The sequence below is a fragment of the Balaenoptera physalus genome, assembly GCF_965194825.1.
Source record: "Balaenoptera physalus genome assembly, chromosome: 6".
NCBI lineage: Eukaryota > Metazoa > Chordata > Mammalia > Artiodactyla > Balaenopteridae > Balaenoptera > Balaenoptera physalus.
This window is the reverse complement of record NC_138885.1, coordinates 12,858,984-12,876,481: the sequence shown is the minus strand read 5'-3', so window position 1 is coordinate 12,876,481 and position 17,498 is coordinate 12,858,984. Positions and strand designations below refer to the sequence as shown.

Genomic DNA, 17,498 nt, shown 5'->3' with positions numbered 1-17,498 from the left:
TTTAATATTTATTTTATTTATTTGGTTGTGCCGCCTCCTTAGTTGTGGCATGTGGACTCTTAGTTGTGGCATGCATGTGGGATCTAGTTCCCGGACCAGGGATGGAACCCGGGTCCCCTGCATTGGGAGCATGGAGTTTTAACCACTGCGCCACCAGGGAAGTCCTGAGATTTATTTTTTTTTAATTGAAGTATAGTTGATTAACAACATTGTATTAATTTCTGCTGTACAGCAAAGTCAGTTATACATATATTCTTTTTTTATATTCTTTCCCATTATGTTTTATTACAGGATATTGGATATAGTTCCCTGTGCTATACAGTAGGACCTTGTTTTCTTTTTTTTTAAATTTTTATTGGAGTATAGTTGATTTACAATGTTGTGTTAGTTTCTGCTGTACAGCAAAGTGAATCAGTTATACGTATATGTATATCCACTCTTTTTTAGATTCTTTCCCCATATAGGCCATTACAGAGTATTGTGTAGAGTTCCCTGTGCTATACAGTAGGTCTGGACCTTCTTGTTAACCCATTCTGTATATAACAGTTTGCACAGGGAGGTCTTTTTTTTAAAAAAAGTTACCATTAGGGTTAATCCCTTTAATACTTTTGCATTTTGCCAGGCTCCTTTTTTTTTTTTTTAATTAATTTATTTTTGGCTGCGTTGGGTCTTCGTTGCTGCGTGTGGGCTTTCTCTAGTTGCGGCGAGCGGGGGCCACTCTTGGTTGCTGCACGCGGGCTTCTCATTGAGGTGGCTTCTCTTGTTGCGGAGCACGGGCTCTAGGCGCGCGGGCTTCAGTAGTTGTGGCGTTCAGGCTCAGTAGCTGCGGCTCGTGGGCTCTAGAGCGCAGGTTCAGTAGTTGTGGCACACGGGCTTAGTTGCTCCGCGGCATGTGGGATCTTCCCGGACCAGGGCTCGAACCCGTGTCCCCCGCCTTGGCAGGCGGATTCTTGTCTTAACCGCTGCGCGACCAGGGAAGCCCCCAGGCTCCTCAAGAGAATGGCGTGGATTGTAGATTTGAAGCGCCTGGGATCTACTGCCACCTAGTGTTCTGTTGCTGTCAGTTATTTCGAAGCCAAGCTCCAAAGAATGCATCTCATTGGCCTCCTCCTCCCATGCCTGCCCCAGTGCCCCATTTCTGCCTCCATTTCAATAAGTCACCAGGTCTTGTCAGCGCAAGGCTTTTGCGTCTCCTCTTTTTCTGAGTGTCACTAACAATCTAGCTTTCATGCCCGTCCCTTTGGAGGGCATGAGCAATGGCTTGAGTAAGCTGAACTGGCTCACCATCTTTAAGCTCTCTGGGCTTCAGTCTCCTCAGGATTCAGATGTATCTATTTCACAGGTTGTCCTGATTAAATTAGCTAATATACTGAAAATGCTTACAGCAGTATTTGACACATGCGAGTATTTAATAAATGTTCCTTATTATCTCATATATCATGCCTGAGTCCTTAATGAGAATACAAGTATTAAAAATAGTCTGAGGGGGCCTTTCCTGGTGGTCCAGTGGGTAAGACTCTGTGCTCCCAATGCAGGGGGCCCAGGTTCGATCCTTGGTTGAGGAAATAGATCCTGCATGCCGCAACTAAGAAGTCCGCATGCCGCAAGGAAGATCCCGTGTGCCGAAACTAAGACCCAGCAGAGCCAAAATAAATAATAAATTTTTTTTAAATATTAAAAAAAAAAAAAAGAAGAAAATAGTCTGGGGAATTCCCTGGTGGTCCAGTGATTAGGACTCGGCTCTTCCACTGCAGTGGCCCAGGTTCAGTTCCTGGTGGGGGAACTAAGATCCCGAAAGCCGCATGGTAAGGCAAAAAAAAGAAAACAGTCTGTATTACTTTCCATTTTATGGTCAGAAGGCAGAAATTGGGTTCCATAAGACAATTTGGGCTGCTTGTTTTGTTTCTATTCTGTAAAAATGTCCTTCGCAAATATTTTCACCCAGGCCATAGCTTATCTTTTTTTAAAATTGGAGTATAGTTGATTTACAATGTTTTGTTAGTTTCAGGCGTACAGCAAAGTGATTCAGTTCTTTATGTTTTACACTTAGGTCTTTGATACTTTTTTTTTTTAAATTAATTAAAAGCCCGCGGGCTTTTCATTGCAGTGGCTTCTCTTGTTGCAGAGCACGGGCTTTAGGAGCACGGCTCAGTAGTTGTGGTGCACAGGCTTAGCTGCTCCGTGGCATGTGGGATCTTCCCGGACCAGGGCTCGAACCCACGTCCCCTGCATTGGCAGGCGGATTCTTAACCGCTGTGCCACCAGGGAAGTCCTTTGATACATTTTGAATTAGTTTTCACAGAAGGTGTCAAGTTACTGTTTCCTATGATCAAAGTCATTTGCAAATGTTCGTTTTTTAATGCTGATCTGTAATATTTTACGTATTTCATCTTCTGAAATGATATTTCACACAGATAGGTACTGTCAAGTACTGAGATCAATCCCCAAACATTCGATTTTGAGTATATTCCTCACTTTGAAGGCATTTGTACAATTCTCCATTGGTTGTGGCACATGGTGGAAGATTCCACTCCAGGTTGTACTGAATTTTTTCTCAACTGTGAAAGTATTTTTGCTTCTAGTTGTTCCACACAGACTACCCAGAGAGGCTAATGCTTCAGTCATTTCTAGGGTGGTAAACTCTCCATGTGAGCCCTGGACTGAGGGGGTTCCCACAACGTGGGACGTCCAGGGTTACACCCAGCAAGGTCCTGGGCAAAGCAGGCTGAGTTGGTCATGCTTGCCCGTCCAACTTGGCAAGGACTTTTTGAATAATATTCAGTTGAGCAGTATTGGGAACACCTTTTAACTCATCAAGAGCCAAGGAGAAACATTTGAAATCATTTGCCTTGTTTTTAAATGGACTCATGTTGCTTCCTTTATTCAAGCAACCGTTCTTGCTAAAAGGCCGAGTCTTTAAAGGTTTATTTTATCTGGATCCATTCCTTCAGCTGCTGCAATCTGACACAATTACCTTGTCATTGGTAAAAGGCTTTCCTTGCCTGCCTATCAAAGAAGCCACTTGGAAACTTTAATCACCGTCTCATTCTCATTTTTGGGGGGGACTGAGAAATCGTGTGCTGAGATACTCCATTTAAAAATTCTACTTCTTCTAGCTCTTGCCTTCCTGAGTTGGGAATACCGTGATGCGTACTTAGTTGGGTAGTGTCAACATACATTGTGTTTTTTAAGCACAGCTGGAGGGTCACTGCAAAACAGACACGATGCTTTGCCAATCTAATTTAATAAAATAACCCACACTCCACCACAAGCTTAAGTATGATTTGAAGTCTACCTTCTCTTCTTGTTTTGCCATGATGGGTATGCACTGGTTAAAAATACACAAAATTCATGGTACCACGATACACGTGGCAAAGTGTGTCAAGCTAAAACCACGGCACTGCAATTTGTAGTGCAGCCAGCAGGAGTACTAAGCACTGAGGGACCACTCACGGCCTCTATCACAACGAAACTCATCTAGCACAAACGCAGCCATACACAGGCAGTAGGTACATAAACGTGGCTGTGGCCCAATAAATCTTTATCCATGAACAATGAAATTCACATTTCATAGAATTCTCACGTGCCATGAAATTTACTTTTCTTTTTTGGCTGGGGGCTTGCGGGATCTCGGTTTCCCGACCAAGGATTGAACCTGGGGTCACAGCAGTGAAAGCCCGGAATCCTAACCACTAGGCCACCAGGGAACTCCCTGAAATTTACTTCTAGATTTTTTTCAACCATTTAAAAACGTAAAACAAAACTCTGCAGCAGGTCGGGCTTCGACCCAGTAGTCAATCGCCTTGTGATGCACAGGATGACCTACGGCATAGTTAGGTTTGAGCCACATGATTATTTCCGCCTACAGAAAGTGCAAAATTATGTATCTACATGTATCACACTTGTGGGCTAAGGAGAGCAGCCATCGGCATCACAGCCACTGCATGGGGACAGCTGCCCTATCTCGCCTACCTTGTGTCAGTCTTTGAGCCGCAGCCTTTGCTGTATCACACTGAGACTGGGGTTCATATTAGCATACGGTCAGCCAGGGTGACAATTTCCAGTCACGGCAATCAGTTGCCTTGGATATGGCCACACTGTATTCCAAATAATGCTAGCAAAAGGAGAAAACCTCTTTTCACACCATGTCAAGCATTTATTCACTTGCTGCCCCGTCTCAGGGCAAATACGACGCAGCATGTGAAATGTCTGGCTCCAACTGAATCTTGTCTGTGGAATAATGCCTTTTTCCTCTACAGCTTTTTGTAATGATTATATATAAAAGCAACAGATGCTTGTTTCCACATTAGAATTTTGATGTTTAACTTCCTATTTAAAGAAGAATGCCATTTTACATACTTGTGGTCATTCTGAATGTACAGTTTTGAATTGTATCCTCTTCACCTTATTTACCCCACATACTGCAAAGTTTCATATTTTATTGGCCTATGGGGTTTCCGCTTGATTCATGATTTTCTCCCCACAAAATCTGAAAATCAAACCCACGCTACTTCTTCTGAAGATCCTAACCTAGTCCCCAGGAAAACATTCTTTAACTTCAACTCTGTTTCTTGTAAGAAATATCCATTGCCGCGATATATGCTCAAGATGGAATCGCTCTCTCCCAGCTCCAGGGCATAGCACACGTCAAGTGATGATAGATGGTACCATGCCGCACTGGGGTGGCTGGGTTGTAGGTCGGGAACCGGGAACTATTCAAAACCTGACAGGCTGCACTGATGAGCTTACCTGCTGCTTTCCCAGAAGGGGAGACCAGATGGACTTCCAGATCGACAAGTTCAGATTCAGACATTGTTCAAAGAGGGAGGCAGTTCTGATACTCACGCAGTTCAATGAACACATGGCAAGCATACTCTTTGTGTCAGGGACTATTCCAGAGGTAAAACACGCTCTTTGTATACACTTAAAACCAATTCACCCAGCCCAGTATCTTATAAGAGTAAGTACTTAACAAGTATTAGACGAAAAAAATGTTTGGTGGCAATGAATGTTTTTAATGAACCTGAATTAGCTGATACAAAAGCGTATTTCAAGAGCATCAGAAACTTAAAGATAGTTGAAAAGGCGAAAACCAACAATTTTACTTCAAGACACCCAAGTCCCCCCTGCATACAAAAAAATATAGAAAAAGTTTACCTGGCGGTCACTGCTTGAATCTTGAAGTCTAATTCCAGATTGATGATACTGATACAGGATGTAGTTATTAATTAATCCATGCTAGCCCACCCCAAACTAACTTAACATTGGTAAACATGATCATATATACATAAATGAATCCCTATTAATAGTGACGCTGCCTTCTCACACTTCATACAATTTAATGTCCAGTTTCAGCCATCTGATGGGTCTAACAGAGAACCACTTACATGGTCACTTAATAAAGATTTTATTTTCTTTATTTGATGGTAACAACAAAGGCTACAGCCTAGTACTTAAGCTACCCAGGCAGAGCAACCAAAGGCAGCTATGAAAGCTGAAGAGAGCCGTAGAGACAGAACACAGGCAGCGTGAGCCGGGCTGCTGTGAGCTGGTGCTCACCCCTGCATTTCTGCGAGGGCGGGAAGCCAAAATCACTGACTGCTCTCCCTGCTGACTTGAATTGACAGTTTTTTCCTCCAACCATCTTGTTACTAAATGCATTCCACCGTATCTAGTTAAATACAAAGAATCAGCCTCCATAATACAATCACCTTTTTCAGAACAACCACCACACACGATACATTCAGAATTACTGGTTGCTTTTTTTTCGTCTTTTTTTCCTTGAGCTTGTAGGCGTCTGAGTGTTTTTTGTCTCTTCTTTTACACCAGATATGGGCTGTTTGAAAACTATCTCATTATCTTTATCATCATCATTCATTTTAGCCACTTCAGATTTTCGTTTCTCCAAAAATGTTGGTGTACAAACCGGCGTGGGGCCCTGGGTTCAACAAGTTAAAGATTATAATACACGAATGTGGGAAGATGTTAGGAATGACCCCCCCCATCACCTCCCCTCTCTCACGAAAAGTCACGCATATTATTTTAGGCCTGTTTCCATCTTTTGGTGATATAGCTGCACATAATCAAGAGCTTAGGCGCTTATCACACTTACTATGAAAATTCACAATTAATGGATATGATATGTTCCACGACAGAGTATTAGGAAGACTCTACTATGCACGCTAAATCATCAGTAAGGATTTACCAAAAAGTCCCAAGATTAAATGAAATTTTAGCAAAGTGACAGTAGCAGCAACTGCTTTTCCTCTTTTAAATTGTAGTATCTGATTCCCAAAATTCTGAAGACGATCTTACCTGGCTATCCACAGTCTTCTCAGGAGTATTAGGAGTGACCAAAGCCTCTTTTTTCTTCTTCTTACGTAAAGCCTTAAATAAATTTAAGAGACTTAATCAATCTGCATATTTATCAGCTATAGTAGTCTTGAATGTATTTCCCCATTTATCTTTCTCTAATATCTGGTAGGTAATATGATAAATGAAAGTTTTACCTGGTGCTTTCTGGAATTTCGAGGACCAGTGTTTGAAGCATTTTCCTCATTTTTATGTAAGACCTTAACATAAGTAAACATAAAGAAGTTGTAAACTAGCAGTGTCACATATGTACATTTTAAAACTTACCACTAGATCCTTATACATATTATGAATAAAATTCTCTCTATATGACAGGGCATTTCAATTTATTTATTTGTTTGTTTGTTTATATGGGGGGTACCAATTTATATGGGGATCAGGGAAGACTTTATTTTTTTTAGTTTAAAAAATATTTTATTTATCTATCTATCTATCTATTTATTTATTTTTGGTTGCGTTGGGTCTTAGCTGCGGCACGCAGGATCTTCATCGCGGCATGCGGGATCTTTCACTGCGGCGTGCAGTCTTCTCTCTAGTCGTGGTGTGCAGGTTTTCTCTCTCTAGTCATGGCGTGCAAGTTTTCTCTCTCTAGTTGTGGCGTGCAGGTCCAGAGCGCATGGGCTCTGTAGCTTGCAGAACGCGGGCTCTCTAATTGAGGCGTGCAGGATTAGTTGCCCTGCGGCATGTGGGATCTTAGTTCCTCGACCAGGGATCAAACCGGAGTCCTCTGCATTGAAAGCAGATTCTTTCCCACTGGACCATCATGGAAGTCCCCGGAGCATTTCAATTTAAAAAAACAAAATCCGCAAATACAGTGAATGATCTTAAGTAAAGGGCAAAACTACAAAAGGGGCCTAACTGAGGAGCAGGCAGAAGTTGCAGAGGCTGAAGTGAAGGCCCAGGATCCGGAGCTGGCCAGAGAATCCTGCGTCAGGAAGCGGGGAGCCAGGACGAACGTGAAAAGGCAGGCCCTGGAGGAGGTGTGTCCTGCTTAAGTCCAGGACTGTGAACGCAGCAGCCCGCTTCCCACAAGGTAACAGACGGGGCACGGGAAAAGCAGTTCTCCAGCTCCTGAACGGATCACAAGAGTACCAGGGCCCAAACTGTGACATCATGTTGTTTTAACATGTATCATTACAGGCTGTGTTTGGGATTTGGGCAAAGAATTAACCACCAGGCACAGTGAGGTATCACCTCACACCGGTCAGAATGGCCATCATAAAAAAGACCACAAATAGGGACTTCCCTGGCTGTCCAGTGGTTAAGACTCTGCGCTCCCAGTGCAGGGGTCATGGGTTCAATCCCTGGTCGGGGAACTCAGATCCCATATGCCGCACAGCGTGAACAGAAAAAAAAAAAAGAAGACCACAAATAACTAATGCTGGAGAGGATGTGGAGAAAGGGGAATCCTTGTACACTGTCGGTGGGAATGTAAATTGGTGCAGCCACTATGTAGAACAGTATGGAGGTTCCTTAAAAAACTAAAAATAGAATTACCGTATGATCCAAAAACCCTACTCTTGGGCATACATTCAAAGAAAATGGAAACACTAATTTGAAAAGATACGTGCACCCCAATGTTCACTGCAGAACTGTTTATTACAGCCAAAATATGGAAGCAACCTAAGTGTCCATCGACAGATGAATGGATAAAGAAGATGTGGTACATATATACAATGGAATACTACTCAGCCATAAAAAAGAACGAAATTTTGCCATTTGATGGAATGGAGGACATTGTGCTAAGTGAAATAGAACAGAGAAAGACAAATACTGTATGTTTTCAGTTATATGTGGAATCTAAAAAATAAAACAAATAAATAGATATAACAAAACAGAAACAGACAGATATAGAGAACAAACTAGTGGTTACCGGTGGGGAGAGGGAAGGTGGGAGGGGCAAGACAGGGGTAGGGGATTAAGAGATACAAACTACTATGTATAAAATGGGACTACCCTGGTGGCGCAGTGGTTAAGAATCCACCTGCCAATGCAGGGGACACAGGTTCCAGCCCTGGTCCGGGAAGATCCCACATGCCGCGGAGCAACTAAGCCCGTGCGCCCCAACTACGGAGCCTGCGCTCTAGAGCCCATGAGCCACAACTACTGAGTCCGTGAGCCACAACTACTGAAGCCTGCGCGCCTGGAGCCCGTGCTCTGCAACAAGAGAAGCCACCGCAATGAAAAGCCCGCACACCGCAACTAGACAAAGCCTGCGTGCAGCCACAAAGACCCAACGCAGCCAAAAATAAAAATACATAAATTTATTAATAAAATAAAATAAAATAAAAAAGCCACAAGGATGTATTACAGCACAGGAAAATACAGCCAATGTTTCATACTTTTCATGGTAGAGTATAACCTATAAAAATATTAAATCGCTGTTTTACACCTGAAACTAATATAATATTGTAAATCAACTATACTTCAACGAAAAAGAAAAGAAAAACAGGAAACAAAAAGCAACAACAACAGAAAGGAAAAAAAAAACAACCAGGAACTGGGCCCAAGGATAGCTAGCAACTTGGTCTTCCAGTTTCTGGATAAGGTTAAAAGACCTAATAAACTTGGTAATAGATACCATCTCTTACCAACTAATTAACTTTTTGGAAATAAGCCGACAGGGTCTATGGAAGACCCAAAACAATCTCAAGATATAGTCAAGAAAAAAAATAAGATTTTCACCTATGCTATCCACACCCTAATGACCTGCATTCTTGTTTTTTAATTATAGATGTAGAGCTCTCCTTACTATGAAAGAGGGAGGAAAGATTCAGCAAGGTCTCCTTGTTCAGCAAGCAATGAAGTAAGAACTGGATAAAAATCTGTTAACCCATGCATGTAAGGAGCCTTCCTGTATTTCAACTCCCACTCATTTAATCCAAAGAATTCATGCTTACTGGTTAATTCTGACATACACTTTGGGAGTATTTCCAACTTAGAAGACCATGAAACAAAATTTTAATTAGAATGGCATAAAAAGGATGGTCAATTTACAGTCTTGATATTTACTGATAACATATAATAAACCAAACATTTAATTCTGGCAAGACACCCTTTACTAGTAATCTACAAGCATTATGGTGTTGGGTCAAATAGGGTTTAACTTCAATAATCTAAAATTACTATATCAGGTAAATGTTGCAAATCAGCTAATCCCTTTCAGGAGTTTCCTTTTCTGTATAATGGAGATAATACGATTGCTATGACAAACTTACAGAGACAAACCTTTAATACAGGGTTTCAAAAATTTAGTCAAAACCTAGCATGGGGGCTTCCCTGGTGGTGCAGTGGTTGAGAATCCGCCTGCCAATGCAGGGGACACGGGTTCGAGCCCTGGTCTGGGAAGATCCCACATGCTGCAGAACAACTGGGCCTGTGAACCACAATTACTGAGCCTGCGCGTCTGGAGCCTATGCTCCGCAACAAGAGAGGCTGCGATAGTGAGAGGCCCGCGCACCGCGATGAAGAGTGGCCCCCGCTCGCCGCAACTAGAGAAAGCCCTGGCACAGAAACGAAGACCCAACACAGCCAAAAATAAATAAATAAAAAAAAAAAAAAAAAAAAAAAAAAAAAAAAAAAAAAAAAAAAAAAAAAAACCTAGCACGGGATCAAAGTACTGGGTTAGATACTTTACACAAAGCAATACCTACCAGTGAAGGGAAGTTATAATCAATTCCCTTCTTAGCCAATCTCTTCCTGAGTGATTTCTCCTTCTTTTTAAATCGCTCTTCCATCCGTAGCTTTTGAAGAAGTGTCCGATTCTGATTATACCGTTTCACTGCTGGATATGATGGCCTTTTAAATGGCATATGCCACTCTCTAAAAAGTTTTTCATGTACTTTTTCAGGTGGTATAAAATGACCTATAATAATAATAAAAAAGGTTTTCAACCACGTGGGAGGGAAAGGATTTTCACATTAACTGTAGAATTTCCTGTGTCATTCCTCACAGCACAATCAAAATGACACGTCCCCCATTTAGTGGAGAAGCCTGAAAGAATAAAGCAGGTGCCCAAGGGAAAGTCATACAGCCCACAACTATTTATCAAACACTCACTGTGTGCGTGCCAAGAGCAATTCCAGGCCTGGAGGTTCGTGAGTGAACAAAGACTAGCACAGAGGAGACTGTGGATGGTATCAAGTCTCAGGGTTCCTGAAGCTAAAAGGACCCCTACTTTTAGGCTGTGTGACCCACGGCAGCAGAAGCGCTGATCCTCTGAGCACCTGCCCAGGACTACAGCAGCTCACTGCTTATCTGCATCTCTCTGCTCACGGACGCACACTGGGCCCACATGCAAGGCAAGCCAAAACCCCTGGAATCCCCCCTCCACCAGTGATGGATGGGGAGTTGGTACACAAATACTCCAGTTCCCTTGCTCGTCAGGTGGGATAATTCTGTCTCCCAGTGTTACCAGCAGGACGGAGCCCAGCTGCCTAAGTGGTAACCTGCTTGCTAACATACCCTTTTTACTGACTTATTATTGACTTCCTCCCCCTGCCCCATGTCGCCACTCCTTACAGGTATTTTCCTGGGATCACCTCCAAGATAAACTGCTTCCATTAAAAGAAAAGAAAAGGGGGGGGGGGGTTGGGAATTCCCTGGCAGTCCAGCGGTTAAGACTCCACGCTTCCACTGCATGGGGCGCAGGTTCGATCCCTGGTCGGGGAACTAAGATCCACATGCTGAGCGGTGCAGCCAAAAAATTAAAAAAGAAACAAACAACCGGTGATGACGTGGCTAATCTCACTCGTATCCGAGTTCAGAGCCCTTTGTGCCATCTTTCAAGTCAGATGCAGCACAGCACTGATCTGATACGCGTGGTTACCCACTCAGCCCATTTCGTCCCGGCAAGAGCCGCGTTTTTAATGTGTGAATGAACGCAGGACCTCAGGAGTTACTGGGGCTCTCTTAGCAACAGGAGCCGAGGTAGAGGGGTGCTACTTGGGCACTGGGATGGGCGCCCTCCAGCCCGAGCACAGGGTGGCCGGAAGCTCGGCCCCGCCTCCGGAGGGCGCTGCTCTGGGAGGCTAGTCGCTGGCGGCCCTACCCCTGCAGGGTGAACTTCTAATCCGCTGCCATCCTGCCACTCCCGAGGGCTTCTGTCGTGGAGGTGCTGCAGCCACTGCCATGCAGACCGACTGAAACGTGACTCCTCACGCTGGAGGTCGTCCTGTCTAGAACCCAGCAGTGGGTCCCCCTGTCCTCGGGGTATACTCTGGACTCCCGCTTTACAAGGCCTCCAGTAACCTGACCTCCCTTCCTCTCGTTCTCCTCCCGCACCTCTTGTGACTCTCCTCACGGGCGAATACGGTCAGGCAGTCTGGTTCTGCATCTGCCGTCCCCTCAGCAAATCCTCACTCCCACCCCTCCACCTGGCTCACTGTTACGTAATTCTCAGGTTTCCACTTCAGTGACTCCTTCTCAGGGAGCCCTTCCACATCCCACTAGGAAGCTCTTCCTATTTACTCAAGGAACCTAACCAACCCCATCTCAGCCTAAAGCAGCTCTCACTCTGGAAGATTTAGAAGTTCCCATTAGACCCTGTCTGGAAAATGCACTTAAACCCTTGCACCACTGCTTAAGAGAATCACCCCAGGGGTGAGGGGGGGATCCAAGCAGCTCAGCAACCCGTCCTTCCCTCCCGTCAGCGGGAGGCGTCCCCGCAGCCCCACAGGTAAGATGGGTACTCACACTTCAAGAGTCTTTCGCCAAAAAGGTAGTTGTTCATCGTTTCAGCAGCTATTTTGGCAACATCTTCAGATTCAAACTCCACAAAACCATAGCCTTTGCTATTTCCAGTCTGCAATGGAAAACCCACCACAGAAAGCAGAACAATTAAGTTCTGATGTGCCGTCAAACTCCTAAAACGTCATTAGTTTAAATAATGTACATTAGCCCCCTCACTGAATAACATTAAGACACCTTTGATTCCAACTTCAAATCACATAGTCCGGGGACTGTTATGGGGAAAGAAAAGTTCAGAATAGTCTGAACTTGCCACTGATTTTGAGGCACTCCTGGGACTTTGATTACGTATGATGAATACGTTACTGTAGTTGGAATTCATCCAATAGCAACAGCCCACCATAAAGGAAATGTGGGAGGCCCCCCAGCCCTTTACTCGTTATTGATCTCATGGGTGGTCACGTTATCCATGTATTTAATACTACCCAGGAGATGGTATGATGCTTCACAAAGAATGCAGGTGATATAATTCCCATTTTATATGGAAAAACTGAAAAGAAATGAACTCCTCAGTGTCTCTAACGTTAATCAATAAAATAGTGATTCGCTGTCATGTTTACTAGTGACTGGGCTTCCCCACGGCTGGGGGCAAAGGACATCCTCTGACACGGACATCCGGAGTTCTTGGCCTCCGCACCGCAACATACAGTGGATTTTTCTCACCGAGCTCGGTAACAAGAGTTCTAGAGTCCGAATGCCCAGGTCTGGACCCTGGCTCTGACACTTAATCGGGTAAGGAATGTTCAAGCCTCAGCTGTTCCTTCTATAACCACTCTCACAGAGTTGCTAGGAAAATATGAAACAATCCGTAAGCGCTCCACAAGATGTCTGTCAAGTACTCAAAACACGTTACTGCAGGGTGGCAGGGTGTGCCTGCCCAACATCTGCTCCTTTGGCATAGGATTATTTTGAGATGAAGGAATTGAGAAACAGATACAAGAAAAACTCTCTGTCCTCCCCTTACTTACCTAAAAAGAGGACATGAATTTACAAAGGTGTCTTCCGCCCTCTGCCAGAAGACGGAAGTTAGAGGACTCTACACAACAAACTTTACGAAGCAGACCTTGTCCGTCATTAGTCTCCCGTGTATTTGCCTTCCCACAACGTGCAGCCCTGTGAACTCAAAGCACTCTTCCTTCGTCTTGTCGCTCCTCCAAAAATGTTTTGCTCCTTTGCCAAGATGCTGTATAGGCCCAAGTTCTAACCAACCCTTTGAGTTATTCCTCTCCGAGCAGTCCCATGTGTAAGCATACATCTTAGGGGTTTGTTTTGGTCTTGTTAATCCCTTTCTGCAGTCCAGTTTACAGGGTGCCAGCCAGGGACCTTAGGAGGGCAGTAGAAAAAGAACTTTCCCCCTCTACAGATCCAGTTCTTAGCGACAACGACTAGAGATACTTTACAATCTTGCATTAAACAACATATTCTCAGATACGGCTCAAAACTGGTCACGTGATCCTGGAAATGAGACACCATTTAAAGGGTGTGCGGCTCAACAGAGCTGGAGGCCAGGAGACTCACTCCTAGCACCCGCTGCGCCAGTGACCGACAGCTCGGACACGGCCACACCCTGGAGTCTCAGTTCTGTTATCTGCAACAGGACGATTCTGGTAAAACTTTAAACATCTGACAGTCCTTTTACAATCCCAACTCAGGAGGGGAAGGATGGTGGAGTGTAAAACACTGTGAAATCTAGCTCAATGGACCACACTGTGAACTAATAAATCTTTTTGAAACCTGATGTGAAAATACATGTCAGGTGTCCAAAAAACCAAAAACTTAAAAGCCAACACCTCGACCTAGCAACCTCAGAATGCTGGCAATACCAAGCAAATAGTCAAAACGGGGGTGGGTGGGGAGGCGGTAGCTTTACTACTATGCAACAAAGCTGGAAATGATGCATTTCAGTGCATCTCAGCAAGGAGCAGGCTTTCCAAGACTACTGGCCTGAACTCTCCAAAAAAGCCAACGTCAAGAAAAACCAAACAAGTAAAACAGGAGTAAAGAGACCGTTCAAGATAGGATGAAGAGCTAAACAAGCATGTGCAACGCACGAACCCTAACTGGATCCCAGGGTGGGCAGGGACCACGGGGGTACGTGACGATGGACAGTAAATGAGATTTTCACACTGGGATTACGCAACAGAATGTCCTCATTCTTAAATTTATGATTATGCATTTAGTATTAAAGCATTACAACTGCCACTTGCTTCAAAAGGTTCAACAAAACAAAGAGGTGTGTACGTTTTTATAGATACGGGAAGAGATGAAGCTAATGTGTCAGGATATTAATAACGGGTGAATGCAGGGGAGGGATGTTCATTACACCATTCTTTCTACTTCCCTGTAGACGCGAACATTTTCAGAATACAAAGCTAGGGAACAACTATACTCAACATGGAGAAACTCATTCTGCACTCAGTCATCCTGAGGATAGGCTGTAAAGCTCTATTTTTCAAACTCAGAGTCTGACCTTTTAGAGGGCAACAAAATGAATTTAGTAGGTCAGAAAAGTATTGTTACAAAACTGAATAGAAAGGTTAAGTATCATCTCCTGGGACTTGTATTTCAGTTATGTTTATGTACACGTACATGTGTGTTGCCTTGTGGATTTCTTATTGTGGATTGAAGGTCTGAAAAATACTGTTCTACAGAAAGTTGCCTACACCTGCACCAAGAATGTTCCTAACAGCTTCACCTACAAGACTGGAAAAAAACCTAGGTTTCAACAGGAGGGTGGATAAATAAACTGTAGTATATTCAAGCAAAGGAACAGAGCAGTGACAACAAATAGTTAACTCTGATTTGCTGTAACTCAAGTGGGAAAATGTGGAAAAACCGTATTGAGAAAAAAAGAGATTCCAACAACAAGAACTCTATGGTTACAACCAATAAAGTGTATGTGTGGGGAAAAAATAAAGTGGGCCACTCCGCTATTAATGAAACAAACCACATAAACCTTTCTTTATTAGGACGTAGGTATGATACAACAATAACGTTTATATAGTACTTTGTGTATCAAGCGTTCTAAGACTCTTACACTCATTACCATATTTATCTTCGATTAGATACTCCTAGGAGGTCATATCTTACAAATATGAAAATCAGAAGACAGAAGCATGGAGAGGTTATAGAATTTGTCCCTAGTCACACAACCAATAACATGTAGAGACAGGCCTCACAGCTAGGCAGTCTGGCTCCAGTGTCCTTACCCAACTACCCACCATACAAACCTCTGTCGTCACAGGGATGCTACATATCAGAGGCTGGTCCAAGAAGATGTATGAACCTGTTCCTCAAACTGAAGTTCACGTACCCCTGGCTGAGCAGTCACAAGACAAACAGGACTCATTTATCGGGATTGTCGATTTAGTTTCAGGACTTGAAGCAATTACCTTTTTTTCTTAAAAAGCAAAGCAAACATTTACAGGAACACTGATTTTGCTCTCATGGCTGCTTCAGGTTCTAGACCTTATCCAACCCCTTTGTAGAATGAAATGTGATAAGTGATAACATGAGAACATGCTCCATAAACTGTCAAGGATGATACACTTTCGGAAAATAAAACAATCTAATTCAATACAAAAATCCTACCTTGGTACTCCTGGACAGTCTGAATCTTGTAACAGTGCCAAACTGGGAGAAATATGCTCGGATCTGGGTTTCATAAAGCGACGGAGGTAAATGGCCCACATAGATCACTCCAGGAGTAAGTTTTTGTTTCTCCTGTTGCTGAAGACACAAAGACCAAGCAAATATTTTCTTTGTAATAAGAAGTCACAATGCAACAAAACTTGTGAAACTCCTTGCTCTCAGTCTAAGACAAGAGGTAAAGAACCCACTCTGTATTTCCACTTACCATAACACACTAAAGAATTAGCTGTTTAGACATGGAGAACAGACTAATGGTTGCCAAGGGTGGGGGACGGATGGATTGGGAGGGTGGGGTTAGCAGATGCAAACAATTATATAGAGAACAGATAAACAACAAGGTCCTCCTGTACAGTACAGGGAACTGCATTCAATATCCTGTGATAAACCATAGTGGAAAAAATATGAAAAAGAATATATATGTATACACACACATACACATATACGTATAACTAAATCACTTCGCTGTACAGCGGAAATTAACACAACATTGTAAATCAACTATACCTCAATAAAAATAAAGGTTGAAAAAAAAATTGGCTGTGTAATGTCTATCTCCCCAAGAGGACAACCATCAAGCAGTAGGCGGTCTTCTCAGCCTCCCACTCCCAGCCCGAAGTAACTGCTCAGTAACTACACGCTGGATCAACAGATAAAGTAAACCTTTGAACACGTTATTTAAAAATCTTCTGGCCTAAGAACTCCACGTAAACGTACCCTTCAATTCTGTTTGCAGACCATCGTTAAGTGTCCCACGTAAAGGAACACTTTTAAGACGTCAGTTAAGGGGAAAGTGGCGGGAGTGGAGGTGGGATGAACTGGGAGATGGAGATTGACATAAATACACTAATAAGTATAAAATAACTAATTAGAACCTGCTGTATATAAAAAAAAGACGTCAGTTAACCTTCACGATGCCCAGTAACCTTTCAGTATCTCAGCCACCGTACCCCTGCCTTCCATAATATGGACTTTTAAGTTTTCCACAGGTGCGTTTTATGCTAAACCCCTGGGCAAACAGAACTTGATGCCAGAGCCCCTAGGCAGCAAATGGAGCTGGGCAAATACTGTCTTTTAAGAATTCCAAAACCACTAACCGGGCAAACGAACCTCCCCAGTTCGGGGGCAAAGCGGAAGCAGGACGGCTCCGGGGTGAGGCTGATCCGCGCGCGGGACGAGGGCCGACCCAGCAGCTGGCTCTCCTCTTCTCTCCTCGTGCACCCCTCCCCCATACCCACTCCTTACCCCCCGGAGGACCCTAAGGCCCACGGCCAAACCGCGTCTTTTCTCGGTCCTCCCGGGGAAACCTCGGCCTCCTACCTCGTGAGGTCGGGGCCCGCCCGGGGTGACCCCGGACGAAGCACAGGCGTGGGGAGGCCGAGGCGCGCCGGGCAGGACCCCCAGACCCCGTCCGCCGCCTCCCCTCGCGGCCCGGGCCGCGCCGGCCGCTCACCTTGTTTGCGCGCCGGCGAACCTGCGCCACCTCCTTCTTAAACTTGGTATCCTCCTGCGGGTTTAGGGACAGGAGCGGCTTGGCCGGGCCAGTGAAGGCCGCCATGACGCCAGCTCGCAGGCGGAAGAGACCCACGCGGCGCTCCCGGAAGTGCCGAGCCTTCTGCTTCCCCAAAGCGGAAGTGACGGCGGGGGCCTGGGTGGGGCTTGGGGCGCGGCGCGGGGGCGGGGCCTGGGGCGCGGCGCTGCGCAGCGCGGCCAGAGGGCGGAAGGGGCTC

The 17,498-nt window shown here is 44.4% G+C and overlaps 1 protein-coding gene across 1 annotated transcript; it reads right to left on the bottom strand.

The window, feature by feature from the left end:
- Positions 1-4,994: 4,994 nt before the first annotated feature.
- NIFK (nucleolar protein interacting with the FHA domain of MKI67) lies at positions 4,995-17,384 on the bottom strand. Its single transcript, XM_082466200.1, has 7 exons — positions 17,222-17,384; positions 15,712-15,849; positions 12,067-12,175; positions 10,026-10,237; positions 6,510-6,572; positions 6,316-6,387; positions 4,995-5,938 (listed from the first exon to the last, which is right to left on the bottom strand). The coding sequence occupies exons 1-7, from the start codon at positions 17,324-17,326 to the stop codon at positions 5,750-5,752; spliced, it is 888 nt and encodes a 295-aa protein (XP_082322326.1). The 5' UTR covers positions 17,327-17,384; the 3' UTR covers positions 4,995-5,749.
- Between the last annotated feature and the right edge of the window lie 114 nt (positions 17,385-17,498).

Bases quoted from the DNA above. Each gene is read 5' to 3' on its own strand.
- NIFK (XM_082466200.1), bottom strand. From the start codon at position 17,326: ATGGCGGCCTTCACTGGCCCGGCCAAGCCGCTCCTGTCCCTAAACCCG. The intron at 12,176-15,711 runs GTAGGATTTTTG...TTTCCATTGCAG, and splicing joins GACTGTCCAGGAGTACCAAG to ACTGGAAATAGCAAAGGCTA. The intron at 6,388-6,509 runs GTAAAACTTTCA...AATTTATTTAAG, and splicing joins GAAATTCCAGAAAGCACCAG to GCTTTACGTAAGAAGAAGAA.